The 20,547-nt window shown below is 43.3% G+C and overlaps 1 protein-coding gene across 1 annotated transcript in view; it reads left to right on the top strand.

The window, feature by feature from the left end:
- The window catches only part of LOC139260488 (piezo-type mechanosensitive ion channel component 2-like), an 851,737-nt gene that overhangs the window by 767,199 nt on the left and 63,991 nt on the right, over window positions 1–20,547 (top strand). The window contains exons 40-42 of the mRNA XM_070877017.1: window positions 1,871–2,029; window positions 6,404–6,706; window positions 6,792–7,050. Of these exons, the coding sequence (XP_070733118.1) occupies window positions 1,871–2,029; window positions 6,404–6,706; window positions 6,792–7,050 (721 nt within the window). The remainder of the gene's footprint in view (window positions 1–1,870; window positions 2,030–6,403; window positions 6,707–6,791; window positions 7,051–20,547) is intronic.

Raw genomic sequence — 20,547 nt, 5'->3', positions numbered from 1 at the left:
GTGTTTCCTCCATTACAACAGTGTACAACACTCCAAAAGCACTTCATTGAAGCGCTTTGAAACGTCCAATAGTCGTGAAAGCCGCTATATAAATCCAAGTCTTTCTTTTTCAAAACCAAAAATACCATTCATCTGCGTGCATGAGCAAATCTTAGCGGGTACAGTTGGGCGTAACTAAGTTGTGATTCATGCAATGTTTCTCAAGCTATATTCCAGTTTTATTCATTTCTTATCTGTCTCAAGCAGTAAAATAATTTTTTAAATTGTGAAGTGTAGGAGACACGTTTTACCAGCGAAGTCCTAAATATTGCTAATTTGCTGCACACTGTGCACAGATGTGGAATAAAGACTCAAGGGCCAATTTGTCTTCTCCCTCCCCCAAACTAGGCACAAGTCAGGCAGAGTACATTACATCTGATCTGAACACTACTTTTTTTTATATTTGTCTTTAAATATGGGCAACACTGGAAAGGCAGTAATCCCTCAGGGCATTAAGGGGATGAAAATTGGTCACCCCAGTAGCACAGAACAGGCTGATAGTAAACCTGAGTCCAGTTTACACTGTGCCTGACTTTCTTTTCCATTGTAAATAGAAACAGGCAAGGTGTACGACGGGCTGTTGATTCGCTTTCTGCCTATTTTGCCCGATGGGCTTTGACCAATTTCATACCCTACGAGTCAACCATATAATGTAGGAATGTAGGTCAGAGGAGATGGGGATGGTAGGTTCCCTTCCCTGAAGGACATTAATGAAGCAGTTGAGTTTTTAACTACAATCCAGCAGCTTTCATGGGTGCAAACCCACAAATTACTTGAATTCAGTTTCACAACTTACCAAGGTGGGATTTCAACTCGCAAACTCTTGAGGGGGTGCAGGGGGAGGGGGGTGGGGGACAGGGGGAGGTGAAACATGTCCTGGATGATCATGCATAATGAATAACAGTGAATTGGCAGCCTGTTTTACACACCTCTTGACTTTCATCACCATTGTAAAAATAAATTGGGTAAGGTATAAAACGGGCAACCAATTTGCTACCTCTTTTACCAAGCTTTTGGTCACCTTTCCTATTAGCTCCAGTGTGGCTCAGAATCAAATTTTATTGAAGTGCCTGTGAAGTGCCTTGGGATGTTTTACTATGTTAAAGGCGCTATATAAATACAAGTTTATTATTGTTGGAGAACAATAGTTTTTTTAATGAGATGTGTGGAGGTACACATGTTATCAATATTATTTAAAAAAATAATGTTTATTATACAATGCAATTTTTCATCTCTTGAGTTATATTTTGTCTCCTTCCTTTTTTATTGTAGAGAATAAAAGCCAATAGTAAATGGTCTCATTATTATCTTTTCAGGTTTTGGAGCGTGGTTGAGAATAGCTGATTGATGGAAGTCAATTGGCTCTGTGTTATTCATTGAAAGCACTGCGATATCTTTCTGAAATTTGCCTGCTCATTTAGTTCAGTAATACCAGACTTGGCCTGAAATAAAACACACTTTTTGATTGACTGTGTAACAGAAAGAAGCTGAACGTGTTTCGCCATTGATGACGTTACACGCAAATATCAGCTATCAGTCTCCTTTATTGCTCATGTTTATTAAACCGATGCTTGAAGGGATTGGATCCCTCAGAGCAATGATAAACTAATCGTCTTTTGGACTTTCTACTGACATGACACTTTTTTTTGTTCATGTGTATTTTTTTCCTTTCAAATTTTCACAGAGGAAAATACAGCTCTGTGAGCTGTGTGCACCGACAAAATCTTGGAGATTCTGCCTCTTTTTTTTAGATCTTTTGTGCATGTAGCTGTTTTGTGCACTTTTGTCTAATTGCTATGTTCTATGTCATTTTAACTTTTTATACTGCTAGCTGCTACACTGAAGCTACCATGCTGTACTCACGGCAGTCAACTCTAGATGATATAGATGATATTCCTAAAACAAGTGAGCGTGCTCGACCTAGGCTTCGTAAAATGTACAGCGTTGATATGTCCTCCTCATCGGTTGACAGTTGCAGTATAGTGTCAAGGTGCCTTATTCATGCATGCTTAATTTCAATAATTAATCTTATATATATATATATATTATATACATATATAATATTATATATGTGTTTGTGTAATGTGTGCTGGCATGATTCCTACTTTTAAACACAAGTTTCTACTTTGCAAAATGTAACAACGCTACATGTTACTTAATCCTGGATGCTATAAACTTAATGTTAGAAAATGGTTAATCAATGAAGCTGAACTAATGTGCCCAAAAGCCCCAACATCATTCAGATCTGCACAGACCTTTCCATGTGAGCCATTTTACATGCAGACTACATTTAGAATTGCATAGAATTACATAAAATCTTACAGCACAGAAACAGACCATTCGGTCCAACTGATCTATGCCGCATGAGCCTCCTCCAACTCTAATTACCTTTTCCCACCCTGCCCCGCCATACCATAAGATCATAAAAACATAAGAAATAGGAGCAGGAGTAGGCCATGTGGCCCCTCGAGCCTGCTCCGCCATTCAATAAGATCATGACCGATCTTCTACCTCAACTCCACTTTCCTATGCTATCCCCATATCCCTTGCTTCCCTTAATATCCAAAAATCTATTGATCTCTGTCTTGAATATGCTCAATGACTGAGCCTCCACAGCGCACTGGGATAGAGAATTCCAAAGATTCATCACACTCTGAGTGAAGAAATTTCTCCTCATCTCAGTCCTAAATGGTTGACCCTGATTTTGAGACTGTGACCCCTGGTTCTAGGCTCCCCAGCCAGGGGAAACATCCTCCTTGCATCTACCCTGTCAAGCCCTGTAAGAATTTTGTATGTTTCAATGAGATCACCTCTCATTCTTCTAAACTTTAGAGAATATAGGCCTAGTCTACTCAATCTCTCCTCATAGGACAATCCCCCCCATCCCAGGAATCAGTCTGGTGAACCTTTGTTGCATTCCTTCTATGGCAATTATACCCTTCCTTAGGTAAAGAGACCAAAACTATACACAATACTCCAGGGGCCGAAATTCAGGATCTCAGAAAGACCCGTTACTATCCGTTTGCGGCGGCCATGCGGTGGAATCCCGTGGGCCGCTGCTTTGTCATCAAATGGCCGCCCCAACCCAAATTCAGGTCGGGGATTTTTCGGCCTAGACCCGATTCCGCCGCGTTGCTGATGACCGCCGCAAGATGCTCTCCCTCACCTGCAAAATAAACCTCCAGAAATTCACCAAAAAATCGATGCCCCACCGCGCAGTGCAGTGCCCCCAACAGCTTTCTCGGTGCACCGTATCCGGAGCGAGTGCGGCCCGGGAGTGAGTGTGGCCCGGCAGCACAGCGGCCCTTCAAGGAGAGGGCCCACTGCCGCGGCCGCCATGTATTTATTTTTGCCAGCCGACTTCCCGATCGACCGGCAAGATAGAACGCACAGGTTCGGCTGGGCCGCCAACAGGCAGCCTGGCACCACCTCTTGGGTGCCAGGCCACTGACCCGGCCAAAACCTTCCCTGGTGGCCCAGTGGCCAAAGATAAAACTGACAGATTCTCTCCCCTTTAACGGAGAGGAGAGAGCGAGGTGATGCACATGCGCTGTGACATCACCACCACTCCACTGCTGATTGACAGCAGCGGAGTCCCGGTCCCAACCCAAATTCAGCCCGTTCCTGTCGATCTACCGCCCCCACTATGACCGACTTCCGTTGGGACTTTGGAAAAATTTCAATGTCCTGAAAATTGACCATCCGACCGCCTCATGGATCCCAGCGGTGAAACCAGGTAAAACTCATAGGTCCACCAACTCTCTGGCCTACTGAATTTTCGGCCCCCAGGTGTAGTCTCACCAGGGCCTATGTCATTCCAGCAAGATTCTTCTACACAAATCCTCTTGTAATAAAGGCCAACATAGCATTTTCTTTCTTAATTGTTTGCACTACCTGCATGTTAACCTTCAGTGATTTGTGTACAAGGACACCCAGGCCCGTCTGAACACCAACATTTCTCAATCTCTCACCATTTTAAAAAATACTCTGCTTTTCTATTTTTCCTACTAAAGTGGAGAACTTCACATTTCTCCACATTATATTCCATTTGCCATGTTCTTGCCCACTCACTTAGCCTGTCTATATCCCTTTGAAATCTCTTTTCATCCTCCTCACAACTTACATTCCCATCTAGCTTTGTATCATCAGCAAACTTGGATATATTACATTTGGTCACCTCATTGATATAGATTGTGAATAGCTGGGGCCCAAGCTCCGATCCTTGCGGTACCCCACCAGTTATATCCCTCTATTCCTTTCTGCCTCAAGTATGAATCAAGCCTCCCCTTAAATGCGCCAATGCTATCTGCCTCAACCACCCCATGTGGCAGTGAGTTCCACATTCTTACGACTCTTGTGTGAAGATATTCCTCCTACATTCTTTATTTGATCAGTTATTGACTATCTTATACTGATGCCCCCTTGTCTGGACTGCCCCACAAGTAGAAATAATTTCTCCACAACAACCCTGTCGAACCCCTTCATCATTTTCGAAATCTCTATCAGGTCACCTCTCGGTCTTTTTTCCAGAGCACTAGTCTGCTCACTCATTCCTTATAATTGTATCTTCCCAATTCTGGTAAGAGCCTTGTGAATCTTTTTATCTGCACTTTCTCAAATGCTTCAAAATCCTTTCCATAGTATGGAGACTAGAACTGCTCACCACGACTCCAAGTGTGGTCTGACTAGGCTTCTATATAAACGTAACATTTGCCCACTTGTTTACATTTTTGGGCTGTGAATTTGTGCCAGCAGAAATTTGCTGTTCAATAAAAATACTAGTAAGTGTTGAATAAAGAACATTTATCAGGACACTTGAAACAAGGGTATCTTTGTTAGGCCATTCTAAATGCTGTTCCTTTCAATTATGTGTTGGTTTAGATTGTTTCTGCAACATCTTGTTTGGTGTGAGATCATGCAATTAACTAACCTCCAAAGACATTCAATCATCAAAACCTTGGAGACTCAGAATAAAATGAATGTTTAACACTTTACAAGAATATTCTTCTCCAACAGTGCCAATAATGACTATTTTCTATAAGGACTCCTGCTTGAATGCACATTTGAGCAGCTGAAACAGAATCTATAGGACAGGAACTTTCATGCACATTTTCTTGGGACTTACTGTTTTGGTCAGAAAATTTAGAAAAATCTTTTTGATAATCTCGTACTATGGAGGGGAAAAGAACTTACCTTTTATTGCTTGAGTCGGTAATGTTCACTTTATGGTGTGATACTAAGGGGCACAGATAAGGAAGATCCAAAATTCTGTCGTTGACCTGTGCTGAGTTAGTTGACCTCAGTTGAGGCAATGGTGGAGATACTACAATTGATATTAGTAACTTGAGAAGGGGGAAAACCAGGGCAACATATCCTTCTTCTGCTTGCTGCCTGCTGGAAAGTGTGTGCATGTTGGGTGAGGACAAAATTGGGTCCATTGTGATGCCTTTCATTGTCAAATAACCCGCTGACACTTACTGCATAAGGTTACATATCAAGAATGGTTACTTTGGCATGGTACCGGAGGGCTACTAGTGCCAGAGCCATTTTACCACACATCAGTATAAGATACCATCACGGAATAAACAAGAAAAATATTTCATTTTAAAATATTAATTTCTGATGAATAGAGTACAACACAAGATAGATTAAAAAGATCTTCTAAAAAGTGCAGTATCTTCTTTATCTATCTTTTTGAATCTACATAGGTTTCATTATATTTTCACATTTTAACCACACCAATGCCATTTGTAATGACACACAAGCATGGGCTCATGTGTAAATATGAGTAATCTTGGCATGTGGGATGAATATGCGCATGAAACTGGTGCCAAAAATACAATGAACCTTTTCCTACTCAAAGCTTTTAAAAAATGTGTTCGAAGGATGTGGGCGTCACTGGCAAAGTCGGCATTTATTGCCCATCCCGAGTTGCCCTTGAGGAGGTGGCGGTGAGCCACCTTCTTGAACTGCAAAAGGCAGTTAAGATTCAACCACATTGCTGTGGGTCTGGAGTCACGTATAGGCCAGACTGGCTAAGGACGGCAGATTTCCTTCCTTAAAGGACATTAGTGAACCAGATGGGTTCTTACAACAATCCAGTAGTTTCATGGTCACTGATACTATTTTTTTAATTTTAAATTGGAGATTTATTTAATTAACTGAGTTTAAATTCCCCAGCTGCCATGGTGGGAATTGAACTTGCGTCTCGTGGATCATTCCAATTAAAATCTGTTGGGACTTTGTGCCTAAATAATAATGGAAATTGTCAAAACCTTTGAATGGGAAAAGAATCTCTTTGTAAAGGATGAACGATTGGTTCCAAACTGAATCTTATAAAAGGGAACATTTCTCTTTTCCTCAGCGAGCCAACACAGTGCACAATGTTGTATTCACGTCAGGGGACCACTGATACAATCGAAGAAGTAGAAGATGAGCAGCAGGAAGAAGCAACAGTGCCAGTATACACAACAGATACCATGCCTGAGGAAGTTCCCCCCTCGTACAGCAAAGCTGTTAGCCTCACTCACCTGTCCTTCAGCTCAGATTCAGCTGGAGAAAAGCACCTCATGGCACTTACCCCAGACAGCAGAATCGACCTCCTGGAAGATCCTATCTTTCCAAACCTAACCCACGAACTCACAGCCAGTGAGCTGCTTCTTAACAAGTAAGATGAAATTTCAAATATATATATATTTTTTTTATTGAGTCAGCGTACATCTGTAATGTGATTCGAATGTCTTACATTTCAGGATGTTTTATGACGAAGAGTTAGAAGAGTCAGAAAAATTCTACATAGCCCAGCCTCGAACTCTACTTCTCTTCTTTGCTCTGTATAATACCTTGGTAGCTCGTTCGGAAATGGTGTGTTTCTTTGTCATTATACTCAACCACATGATTTCAGCTTCAATGATTACCCTGGTACTTCCAATCCTCATCTTCCTCTGGGCTATGCTGTCTGTACCCAGGCCAAGCAAACGCTTCTGGATGTCAGCCATTGTGTATACTGAGGTATGTAGATTTTTTTTGTATGTTTTGTAATTTAATTTGCCATTACTGTAGCTAAACGTGGTTTTGCAATACAGAGAGAAAAGTTAAAAAGCTACCTACTCAATATTATTGGAATGGGAAAGTTAATTATAATGCCAGTTCTTCACAAAGCATAAGACATATCAAAATAACAACAACAACTTGCATTTATGTAGCGCCTTTAATGTAGTAAAATGTCCCAAGGCGTGTTATAAGACAAACAATTCGACACCGAGCCACATAAGGAGAAATTAGGGCAGATGCCCAGAACCTTGGCCAAAAAGGTAGGTTTTAAGAACATAAGAAATAGGAACAGGAGTAGGCCATACGGCCCCTCGAGCCTGCTCCACCATTCAATAAGATCATGGCTGATCTGAGGAGTGTCTTAAAGGAGAAAAGAGAGGTAGAAACGCGGAGAGGTTTAGGGAGGGAATTCCAGAGCTTAGGGCCTTGACAACAGAATGTTTGAGCGATTATAATCAGGGACGCTCAGGAGGGCAGAATTGGAAGAGCGCAGATATCTTGGGGGCGGGGTGGGGGGGGTTGTGGGCTGGAGGAGATTACAGAGATAGGGAGGGAGTGAGGCCATGGAGGGATCTGAAATCAAGGATGAGAATTTTGAAATCGAGGCGTTGTTTAACCAGGAGCCAGTGTAGGTCAGCGAGCACAGGGGTGATGGATGAATGGGACTTGGTGCGAGTTAGGCCACGGGCAGCCGAGTTTTGGATGACAAGTTTATGTAGGGTAGCACATGAAAGGCCAGCCAGGAGTGCATTGTAATAGTCAAGCCTCGAGATAACAAAGACATGGATGAGGGTTTCAGCAGCAGATGAGCTGAGGAATGTTACAGACGTGGTAATAGGCCGTCTTAGTTATGCCGCGGATATGAGTTTGGAAGCTCATTTCAGGGTCAAATATGACACCATGGTTGTGAACAGACAGATATTGGGGAGAGGGATGGAATCAGTGGCTGGGGAACAGAGTTTGTGGCGGGGCCCAAAAACAATGGCTTCGGTCTTCCCAATATTTAATTGGAGAAAATTTCTACTCACCCAATATTGGAGATCGGACAAGCAATCCGAACAATTGAGAGATTGTGGAGGGGTTGAGATAAGTGGTGCTGAGGTAGAGCTGGGTGTCGTCAGCATACATGTGAAAACTGACGCTGTGTTTCCAGATGATGTCGCCAAAGGGCAGCATGTGGCTGAGAAATAGGAGGGGGCCAAGGATAGATCCTTGGGGGACACCAGAGGTAACGATGCTGGGGCGGGAAGAGAAGCCATTGCAGGAGATTCTCTGGCTACTATTAGATAGATAAGAATGGAACCAGGCGAATGCAGTCCCACCCAGTTGGACGACTGTGGAGAGGCGTTGGAGGAGGATGGAGTGGTCAAACGTGCCAAAGGCTGTAGACAAGTCAAGAAGGACGAGGAGGGATAGTTTACCTTTGTCACAGTCACATAGGATGTCATTTGTGACTTTGATGAGAGCAGTTTCGGTACTGTGGCAGGCGCAGAAACCTGATTGGAGGGATTCAAACATGCAATTGCGGGAAAGATAGTCATGGATTAGGGAGGCGACAAAACGTTCAAGGACTTTGGAGAGGAAAGGGCAGTTGGAGATGGGGCGGTAGTTTGCAAAAAGTAGGACCTCAAAAGTAGTAATCTCGGGATTGCTACCAGTGCCACGTGCTAGTCAGAGTAGGAATCGCAGGATAGCTCAGATGAATACGTGGCTTGAGCAGTGGTGCAGCAGGGAGGGATTCAAATTCCTGGGGCATTGGAACCGGTTCTGGGGGAGGTGGGACCAGTACAAACCGGACGGTCTGCACTTAGGCAGGACCGGAAGCAATGTCCTAGGGGGAATGTTTGCTGGTGGGGAGGAGTTAAACTAATATGGCAGGAGGATGGGAACCAATGCAGGGAGACAGAGGAAAACAAAATGGAGACAGAAGCAAAAGACAGAAAGGAGATGAGTAAAAGTAGAGGGCAGAGAAACCCAAGGCAAAAAACAAAAAGGACCACATTACAGCAACATTCTAAAGGGTCAAAGTGTAATAAAGAAGCAAGCCTGAAAGCTCTGTGCCTCAATGCGAGGAGTATTCGAAACCCAGGAGAGGGCTCTGAGCTAGTTAGAGTGGGTGAGAGCTCAGATGAACAGGACCCCAAGAAAGAATGCAAAAGGCAGGAGGCAACAGAGCAGAGTAGCACTGGGGTAAGTGTAAACCACAAGGTGATAGGAAGGGACAATATGTATGAATATAAAGGGGCTGCAGGAGGGTTCAAAACTAAAAATCATGGTTTAAAAACTAGTATTAAAACACTTTACCTAAACGCACGCAGCATTCGAAATAAAGTAAATGAGTTGACGGCACAAATCATTACAAATGGGTATGATTTGGTGGCCTTTACAGAAACGTGGTTGCAGGGTGGCCAAGACTGGGAATTAAACATCCAGGGGTATCTGAAAATTCGGAAAGATAGACAAGAAGGGAAAGGAGGTGGGGTAGCTCTGTTAATAAAGGATGATATCAGGGCAATTGTGAGAGACGATATTGGCTCTAATGAACAAAATGTTGAATCATTGTGGGTGGAGATTAGAGATAGTAAGGGAAAAAAGTCACTGGTGGGCGTAGTTTATAGGCCCCCAAATAATAACTTCACGGTGGTGCGGACAATAATCAAGGGGATAATGGAGGCATGTGAAAAAGGAATGGCAGTAATCATGGGGGATTTTAACCTACATATCGATTGGTCAAATCAAATCGCATGGGGTAGCCTTGAGGAGGAATTCATAGAATACATACGGGATTGTTTCTTAGAACAGTATGTTACAGAACCTACAATGGAGCAAGCTATCTTAGATCTGGTCCTGTGTAATGAGACAGGAATAATAAACGATCTCCTAGTAAAAGATCCTCTCGGAATGAGTGATCACAGTATGGTTGAATTTGTAATACAGATTGAGGGTGAGGAAGTAGTGTCTCAAACGAGCATACTATGTTTAAACAAAAGGGACGACAGTGGGATGAGGGCAGAGTTGGCTAAAGTAGACTGGAAACACAGACTAAACGGTGGCACAATTGAGGAACAGTGGAGGACTTTTAAGGAGCTCTTTCATAGTGCTCAACAAAAATATATTCCAGTGAAAAAGAAGGGCGGTAAGAGAAGGGATAACCAGCCGTGGATAACCAAGGAAATAAAGGAGAGTATCAAATTAAAAACCAATGCGTATAAGGTGGCCAAGGTTAGTGGGAAACTAGAAGATTGGGAAAATTTTAAATGACAGCAAAGAATGACGAAGAAAGCAAAAAGAAAGGAAAGATAGATTACAAAAGTAAACTTGCGCAAAACATAAAAACAGATAGTAAAATCTTTTACCGATATATAAAACGGAAAAGAGTGACTAAAGTAAATGTTGGTCCCTTAGAAGATGAGAAGGGAGATTTAATAATGGGAAATGTGGAAATGGCTGAGACCTAAAACAATTATTTTGCTTCGGTCTTCACAGTGGAAGACACAAAAACCATGCCAAAAATTGCTAATCACGGGAATATGGGAAGGGAGGACCTTGAGATAATCACTATCACTAGTGGGTAGTGCTGGACAGGCTAATGGGACTCAAGGTAGACAAGTCCCCTGGTCCTGATGAAATGGATCCCAGGGTATTAAAAGAGATGGCGGAAGTTATAGCAGATGCATTCGTTATAATCTACCAAAATTCTCTGGACTCTGGGGAGGTACCAGCGGATTGGAAAGCAGCTAATGTAACGCCTCTGTTTACAAAAGGGGGTAGACAAAAGGCAAGTAACGATAGGCCAGTTAGTTTAACATCTGTAGTGGGGAAAACGCTTGAAGCTATCATTAAGGAGAAAATAGCAGGACATCTAGATAGGAATAGTGCAATCAAGCAGACGCAACATGGATTCATGAAGGGGAAATCATGTTTAACTAATTTACTGGAATTCTTTGAGGATATAACGAGCATGGTGGATAGAGGTGTACCGATGGATGTGGTGTATTTAGATTTCCAAAAAGCATTCGATAAGGTGCCACACAAAAGGTTACTACAGAAGATAAAGGTACGCGGAGTCAGAGGAAATGTATTAGCATTGATTGAGAATTGGCTGGCTAACAGAAAGCAGAGAGTCAGGATAAATGGGTCCTTTTCAGGTTGGAAATCGGTGGTTAGTGGTGTGCCACAGGGATCGGTGCTGGGACCACAACAGTTTACAGTATACATAGATGACCTGGAAGAGGGGACAGAGTGTAGTGTAACAAAATTTGCAGATGACACAAAGATTAGTGGGAAAGCGGGTTGTGTAGAGGACACAGAGAGGCTGCAAAGAGATTTAGATAGGTTAAGCGAATGGGCTAAGGTTTGGCAGATGGAATACAATGCCGGAAAATGTGAGGTCATCCACCTTGGGGGGAAAAAAAACAGTAAAAGGGAATATTATTTGAATGGGGAGAAATTACAACATACTGCGGTGCAGAGGGACCTGGGGGTCCTTGTGCATGAATCCCAAAAAGTTAGTTTGTAGGTGCAGCAGGTAATCAGGAAGGCGAATGGAATGTTGGCCTTCATTGCGAGAGGGATGGAGTAAAAAAGCAGGGAGGTCCTGCTGCAACTGTATCGGGTATTGGTGAGGCCGCACCTGGAGTGCTGCATGCAGTTTTGGTCACCTTACTTAAGGAAGGATATACTCGCTTTGGAGGGGGTACAGAGACGATTCACTAGGCTGATTCCGGAGATGAGGGGGTTACCTTATGATGATAGATTGAGTAGACTGGGTCTTTACTCGTTGGAGTTCAGAAGGATGAGGGGTGATCTTATGGAAACATTTAAAATAATGAAAGGGATAGACAAGATAGAGGCAGAGAGGTTGTTTCCACTGGTCGGGGAGACTAGAACTAGGGGGCACAGCCTCAAAATACGGGGGAGCAAATTTAAAACCGAGTTGAGAAGGAATTTCTTCTCCCAGAGGGTTGTGAATCTGTGGAATTCTCTGCCCAAGGAAGCAGTTGAGGCTAGCTCATTGAATGTATTCAAATCACAGATCGATAGATTTTTAACCAATAAGGGAATTAAGGGTTATGGGGAGCGGGCGGGTAAGTGGAGCTGAGTCCACGACCAGATCTGCCATAATCTTGTTGAATGGCAGAGCAGGCTCGAGGGGCTAGATGGCCTACTCCTGTTCCGAATTCTTATGTTCTTATGTTCTTATGAAAGATGGGGCCAACTATTGTTTTTTTTTGAGGAGAAGGGTGTTGACGGAAGATTTGAGGGAGAGGGGGACAGTTCCTGAGGAGCGAGACTGTTAACAATGTCAGCTAACATGAGAGCCAGAAAAATAAGCTGGGTGGTCAGCAGTTTGGTGGATAAGGGTCGATGGAGCACAAAGTGGTTTCATGGACAGGATGAGCATGGAGAGGTCACGAAGGGAGATCGGAAAGAAACTGGAGAAAGAGGTGAGTTCACGGCTAGTGCAGGGGGGAACCTTAGAGGATGTTTGGCCCGGTGCGTTGGGGGAAGGAAGGGAATTGGCAGACGCAGCTGATTGGATGGTCTCAACCTTCGAGACCATCCATGAGTTCCTCACATTTGCTGTCGAAGGTAAGGGTGGAGGAGACAGGGCAGAGGGGTTTAAGAAAATGGTTAGCAGTCGAGAATAGAAGCTGGGGTTTATCTTCGCACTCCAAAATGATTCTGGAATAGGGAACAATTTTGGCAGACGAGAGCAGGACCCGATAATATTTTATGTGGTCCAGCCAGATCAGGTGGTGGATGGTTAAACCAGTTGTCCGCCATATCCATTGAAATCTGCGTCCCTTGGACTTAAGGGGGGCGAAGATGAAAGCCGTATCAGGGGGAATGGCCAGGGTGAGAGAGAGTAATTGTTTTAATAGGGACTAGGGCATCAAAAGTGGTCGTGAGGATGTGGTTGAGCAGATTGGTAGTTGCAGAAATGTCACGGTGAATGGAGGGCCAAAGGCTGGACAGTTGGGATTTCATAAGTGCAGTTGGAAGAGAGATGGGAGAACTTTTTTCCAGGGGTGGGCACGGAAGGAAGTAGGGTTAGTAAGGTTATGGGATGGTGGTGGAAGGGTGATGTGGGTGGAGTGCGATACGAGGAAGTGATCAGAGATGGCTTTATCGGCGACTGACACGATGGGAGTAGCGAGGCCACGAGAAATGGCAAGAATGTTGGGGTGGCCGTGATTATGAGTTGGGGAGTTTACATGGAGGGAGAGATTAAGAGAGGATAGGAAGCTAGTGAACTCAGAGGAGGAAGAGCATGATGAATTGAGATGGAGGTTGAATTCACTGAGGATGAGAAGTCGCTCGGTGCAGAGGCTGAGAGAGGAAAGCAGTGATGATATCTCAGTAATAATATTTGTAAGGTACTTGGGTGTGTAGTACAGAATGAGAATTGCAAATGAGAGGTGAAAGGGGTGGCATAAGATGAGATGCTCAAAGGAGGAGAAAGTGCCAGAGGAGTAGGGGAATAGACCAAGTTATGGTTTGTGATGAGAGCCACACCGCCACCACGACCCGATGGGGCCAGCACGGAGCATCGACGAACCACTGTCCAAATTCAGAGACAGGTGTAGCAGGCGAGTGAAGTCCAGAAGCTCTTTGAAGGGTAGAGAGTTGGAGAATGGAGGATGTTGCCGTAGGATTGAGAATCGATGGTGGTGCAGAAAGATGACGGCGAAATTGACGCAAGTTGGAGGCCACTGTAGATCAAAAGCGGCGGAGAAGATGTAAAATTACAAGCCAGCGACCAGCAAAGCTGAAAACTCAGGAGAACGAGTCACCAGCAAGTGAAACAGCAGCTGCTAGCCAGAAGCCAACAAAGCTAAAAACCCAGCAGAGAGACAGACGCAATTTAAAAATTATTTTAAAAATCTTATTAAAGCACTAATGTGCGTGTGTATGGAGGTGGAAGTGAAATTGAGAATAAGCTCAAATACTTTAGGACTGGTGCACGCAGTTACAGTGTTTATGGTGCGAATAAACGTATCATTTTGGCTCGGTTGATAGTGCCCTTGCCTATAATACATAAGTTATAGGTCCAAGCCACACTCCATGAATTGAACACATAGTCTAGGCTGAAACTACAGTATGAATGCATTCATAAAATCATAGAAATTTACAGCACGGGAGGCTATTTCGGCACATCGTGTCCGTGCCGTCCAACAAAGAGCGATCCACTTTCCAGCTCTTGGTCTGTAGCCCTGTAGGTTAAGGCACTTCAAGTGCACATCCAAGTATTTTTTAAATGTGGTGAGGGTTTCTGCCTCTACCACCCTTTCAGGCAGTGAGTTCCAGACCCTCACCACCTTCTTTGAAAACATTTCCCCTCAATACCCCTCTAAACCTCTTACCAATTATTTTAGTTCTATGTCCATTGGTTGCTGACCCCTCTGCTAAGGGAAACAGATCCTTCTTATCCACTCTATCTAGGTCCCTCATCATTTTATATACCTCAATCAGGTCTCCCCTCAGCCTCCTCCGTTCCAAAAAAAACCTGTATCCTCTGTAGTGCAATCACATCTTTCCTGTAATGTGGTGACCGGAACTATACACAGTACTCTAGCTGTGGCCTAACTAGTATTTTGTACAGTTCAAGCATAACCTCCCTATTATTGTATTCTATTCCTCAGCTAATAAAGGCAAGTATTCCGTATGGCTTCTTAACTACCTTAACTACCTGGCTTGCTACCTTCAAGGATCTGTGGACATGCACTCCAAGGTTCCTTTGTTCCTCTACACTTCTCAGTGTCCTACCATTCATTGTGTATTCCCTTGCCTTGATAGCCCTCCCCAGATGCATTACCTCACACTTATCCGGATAGAATTCCATTTGCCACTGTTCCGCCCACCTGACCAGTATATTGATATCTTGCTGCAGTCTACAGCTTTCTTCTTCATTATCAACCACACGGCCAATTTTTGAATCATTTGCAAACTTCTTAATCATATCCCTACATACAAGTCTAAGTCATTGATATATACCACAGACAGCAAGGGACCTAGTACTGAGCCCTGTGTGACTCCACTGGAAACAACCTCCAGTCACAAAAAACACCCATCAACAACTTTGCCACTTTGCCCTGGATCATAGAAACATAGAAAATAGGTGCAGGAGTAGGCCATTCGACCCTTCGAGCCTGCACCGCCATTCAATGAGTTCATGGCTGAACATTCAACTTCAGTACCCCATTCCTGCTTTCTCGCCATACCCCTTGATCCCCCTAGTAGTAAGGACTACATCTAACTCCTTTTTGAATATATTTAGTGAATTGGCCTCAACAACTTTCTGTGGTAGAGAATTCCACAGGTTCACCACTCTCTGGGTGAAGAAATTCCTCCTCATCTCGGTCCTAAATGGCTTCCCCCTTATCCTTAGACTGTGTCCCCTGGTTCTGGACTTCCCCAACATTGGGAACATTCTTCCTGCATCTAACCTGTCTAACCCCGTCAGAATTTTAAACGTTTCTATGAGGTCCCCTCTCATTCTTCTGAACTCCAGTGAATACAAGCCCAGTTGATCCAGTCTTTCTTGATAGGTCAGTCCCGCTATCCCGGGAATCAGTCTGGTGAACCTTCGCTGCACTCCCTCAATAGCAAGAATGTCCTTCCTCAGGTTAGGAGACCAAAACTGTACACAATACTCCAGGTGTGGCTTCACCAAGGCCCTGTACAATTGTAGCAACACCTTCCTGCCCCTGTACTCAAATCCCCTCACTATGAAGGCCAACATGCCATTTGCTTTCTTAACCGCCTGCTGCACCTGCATGCCAACCTTCAATGACTGATGTACCATGACACCCAGGTCTCGTTGCACCTCCCCTTTTCCTAATCTGTCACCATTCAGATAATAGTCTGTCTCTCTGTTTTTACCACCAAAGTGGATAACCTCACATTTATCCACATTATACTTCATCTGCCATGCATTTGCCCACTCACCTAACCTATCCAAGTCACTCTGCAGCCTCATAGCATCCTCCTCGCAGCTCACACTGCCACCCAACTTAGTGTCATCTGCAAATTTGGAGACACTACATTTAATCCCCTCATCTAAATCATTAATGTACAATGTAAACAGCTGGGGCCCCAGCACAGAACCTTGCAGTACCCCACTAGTCACCGCCTGCCATTCTGAAAAGTACTCATTTACTCCTACTCTTTGCTTCCTGTCTGACAACCAGTTCTCAATCCACGTCAGCACCCTACCCCCAATCCCATGTGCTTTAACTTTGCACATTAATCTCTTGTGTGGAACCTTATTGAAAGCCTTTTGAAAGTCCAAATACACCACATCAACTGGTTCTCCCTTGTCCATTCTACTGGAAACATCCTCAAAAAATTCCAGAAGATTTGTCAAGCATGATTTCCCTTTCACAAATCCATGCTGACTTGGACCTATCATGTCACCTCTTTCCAAGTGCACTGCTATGACATCCTTAATAATTGATTCCATCATTTTACCCACTACCGATGTTAGGCTGACCAGTCTATAATTCCCTGTTTTCTCTCTCCCTCCTTTTTTTAAAAAGTGGGGTTACATTGGCTACTCTCCTCTCCATAGGAACTGATCCAGAGTCAATGGAATGTTGGAAAATGACTGTCAATTCATCCGCTATTTCCAAGGCAACCTCCTTAAGTACTCTGGGATGCAGACCATCAGGCCCTGGGGATTTATCGGCCTTCAATCCCATCAATTTCCCCAACACAATTTCCCGACTAATAAGGATTTCCCTCAGTTCCTCCTTTTTACTAGACCCTCTGACCCCTTTTATATCCGGAAGGTTGTTTGTGCCCTCCTTAGTGAATAACAAATTACTTGTTCAATTGGTCTGCCATTTCTTTGTTCCCCGTTATGACTTCCCCTGATTCTGACTGCAGGGGACCTACGTTTGTCTTTACTAACCTTTTTCTCTTTACATATCTATAGAAGCTTTTGCAGTCCGTCTTAATGTTCCCTGCAAGCTTCCTCTCGTATTCTATTTACCCTGCCCTAATCAAACCCTTTGTCCTCGTTTGCTGAGTTCTAAATTTCTCCCAGTCCCCGGGTTCGTTGCTATTTCTGGCCAATTTGTATGCCACTTCCTTGGCTTTAATACTATTCCTGATTTCCATTGATAGCCACGGTTGAGCCACCTTCCCTTTTTTATTTTTATGCAATAGAGGGATGTACAATTGTTGTAGTTCATCCATGCGGTCTCTAAATGTCTGCCATTGCCCATCCACTGTCAATCCCTTAAGTATCATTCGCCAATCTATGTTAGCCAATTCATGCCTCATACCTTCAAAGTTACCCTTCTTTAAGTTCTGGACCATGGTCTCTGAATTAACTGTTTCATTCTCCATCCTAATGTAGAATTCCACCATATTATGGTCACTCTTCCCCAAGGGGCCTCGCACAACGAGATTGCTAATTAATCCTCTCTCATTACACAACACCCAGTCTAAGATGGCCTCCCCCCTAGTTGGTTCCTCGACATATTGGTCTCGAAAACCATTCCTTATGCACTCCAGGAAATCCTCCTCCACTGTATTGCTTCCAGTTTGGTTAGCCCAATCTGTATGCATATTAAAGTCACTCATGATAACTGCTGTACCTTTATTGCATGCACCCCTAATTTTCTGTTTGATGCCCTCCCCAACATCACTGCCACTGTTTGAAGGTCTGTACACAACTCCCACTAATGCTTTTTGCCTTTTGGTGTTCTGCAGCTCTACCCATATTCATGACCAGTCTGCCATGTGGGACCTTATCAAAAGCCTTGCTAAAATCCATATGCACTACATTAAACGCATTACCCTCATTGACTCTCTTTGCTACCTCTTCAAAAATTTCAATCAAGTTAGTCAGACACAACCTTCCCTTAACAAGTCCATGCTAACTGTCCTTGATTAATCCGTGTCTTTCTAAATGAAGATTTATCCTGTCCCTCAGAATTTGTTCTAATAATTTTCCACCACAGAGGCTGACTGGCCTGTTATTAGTCGAGTAACTTTTTAAACCACACCTGTAGCCAGAGAGGATTGGAAAATGATGGTAAGAGACTCTGCTATTTCCTCTCTTGCTTCTCTTAACAGCCTGGGGTACATTTCATCCAGGCCTCAGGATTTATCCACTTTCAAAGATGCTAAAACCCTTAATACTTCCTCTCTCACTATGTTTATTTCATCTAATATTTCACACTCCTCCCTGATTGCAGTGTCTGCATTGCTGTTTGTGGGACCTTGTTGCTGTTTTGTCCTGCATAACCATATTTGATTACTCTTCAAATATAAATTCATTGATTAAGTACTTTTAGATGCCTTAAGGATGTGAAAGTGCTTTCTTAAAAATATTTACCAGAACTACTTCCATTTTCTCCTCAATATCCTGAATATTCTTTGACCTCATCCATGCCTTTGATACCTCTAGACTTGACTATTCTAATGCTCTCCTGGCCAGACTCCCACCTTACACCCTAAGTAAACTTGAGTTCATCCAAAACTCTGCTACCCATATCCTAACTTGCCCCAAGTCCTGTTCACCCATCACCGCTATGCTTGCTGATCTGCATTGGCTCCCAGTCCGGCAGATCCTCAATTTAAACATTTTTATCCTTATTTTCATATCGCATCATGGGCTTGGCCCTCCCTATCTTTGTAACCTCCTCCATCCTTATAACCCTCTGAGACCTCTGCGCCCCTCCAATTTTGGCCTCTTGCGCATAATCGATTTTCTTTGCTCTACCATTGGCAGCCGTGCCTTCAGCTGCCTGGGCCCTAAGCTCTGGAATTCCCTCCCTAAATCTCTCTGCGGTCTACCTCTCCTTCCTCCTTTAAGTCGTTCCTTAAAACCTACCTCTTTGACCAAGCTTTTGGTCATCTGTCCTAATATCTCACTTCATGGCTCGCCATCAAATTTTGTTTTATAACGCTCCTGTGAAGTGTCTTGGGAGGTTTGACTAGGTCAACGGTGCTATATATTTGCAAGTTGTTGTTGGTGTATCCCACCTGACCTAGGCACTTTTAATTCATGAGATATGTGCTACGCACCAGGTTCCCAACCTCTATCCTTCGCAAACTTCAGCTAGTCCAGAACTATGGGGCCCTTAGCCATTGCTACGCTTGTTTTCCCCACCATGAACAGCACGTGCCCAAATTTCCAATAACCATTCCTGACTTTCAAGCCATCCCACCCATCCCGCAAAAGTGAAAAATTACTTTTAAAGTTCAATTTAAAAGAAGGATAGGAATTCATATTCAAATGCAATTTTTTTTTTAAAAGCTTTAAGAATTTGCTTATCACAGTTGCGTACAGAATGTGTGCTTTTTCATTTGTACTTAAGTTAATGGCTAAAATGTTAATATTGCGTACCTCTGTTGCATCATAATAAATTGTCGATCATATGCTTTACTGACATTGTTGTTTAAAACTGAGAAGATGGAATCCAAAGAAAAGACCAACAGGATCGGAGGGCATGAATTTACACTGCAAAAAAAAGACTTATATTTTCATAGCGCCTTACACAACACAAAGAGTCTGTAGAAGGGATATAGATAGGTTAAATAATGGGCAAAAATTTGGCAGATGGAGTATAATGTGGGAAAATGTGAGGCTATCCACTTTGGAAGGAAGAATAGAATAGCAAATTATAATTTAAATGTAGAGAGGCTACAAAATGCTACAGTACAGAGGGATATGGGTGTCCTCGTACATGAAACACAAAAAGTTAGTACGCAGGTACAGCAAATAATTAGGAAGGCAAATGGAATGTTGGCCTTTATTACAAGGGGGATGGAGTATAAAAGTAGGGAAGTCTTGCTACAACTGTACAGGGTATTGGTGAGACCACACCTAGAGTACTGCGTACAGTTTTGAACTCCTTATTTAAGGAGGGATATACTTGCATTGGAGGCAGTTCAGAGAAGGTTCACTAGTTTGGTTCCTGGGATAAAGGGGTTGTCTTATGAGGAAAGATTGAGTAGGTTGGGCCCTGTACTCATTGGAGTTTAGAAGAATGAGAATTGATCTTATTGAAACATATAAGATTCTGAGAGGGCTTGACAGGGTCAATGGTGATAGGGTGTTTCCCCTCGTGGGGGAATCTAGAACTAGGGGCATAGTTTCAGAATAAGGTTGTCGCCCATTTAAGACAGAGATTAGGAGGAATTTCTTCTCAGAGGGTGGTGAATCTTTAGAATTCTGCACCTCAGAAAGCTGTAGAGGCTGAGTTATTGAATATATTCTAGGCTGAGATAGATAGATTTTTGAATTATATGGAAGTCAAGGGTTATGGGAAACAGGCAGGAAAGTGGAGTTGAGGCCAAAATCAGATCAGCCATGATCTTATTAAATGGCAGAGTAGGCTCAAGGGGCCATATGGCCTACTCCTGTTCCTATTCCTTATGTTCTTATGACCTCAGGACATATCAAAGCACTTGGATATATTCAAGAGGGAGTTGGAT

This window comes from Pristiophorus japonicus, chromosome 1 (genome assembly GCF_044704955.1).
Source record: "Pristiophorus japonicus isolate sPriJap1 chromosome 1, sPriJap1.hap1, whole genome shotgun sequence".
Lineage (NCBI taxonomy): Eukaryota > Metazoa > Chordata > Chondrichthyes > Pristiophoridae > Pristiophorus > Pristiophorus japonicus.
Note: the sequence above shows the minus strand (reverse complement) of the source record. Positions and strands in the feature narration are given on the sequence as shown.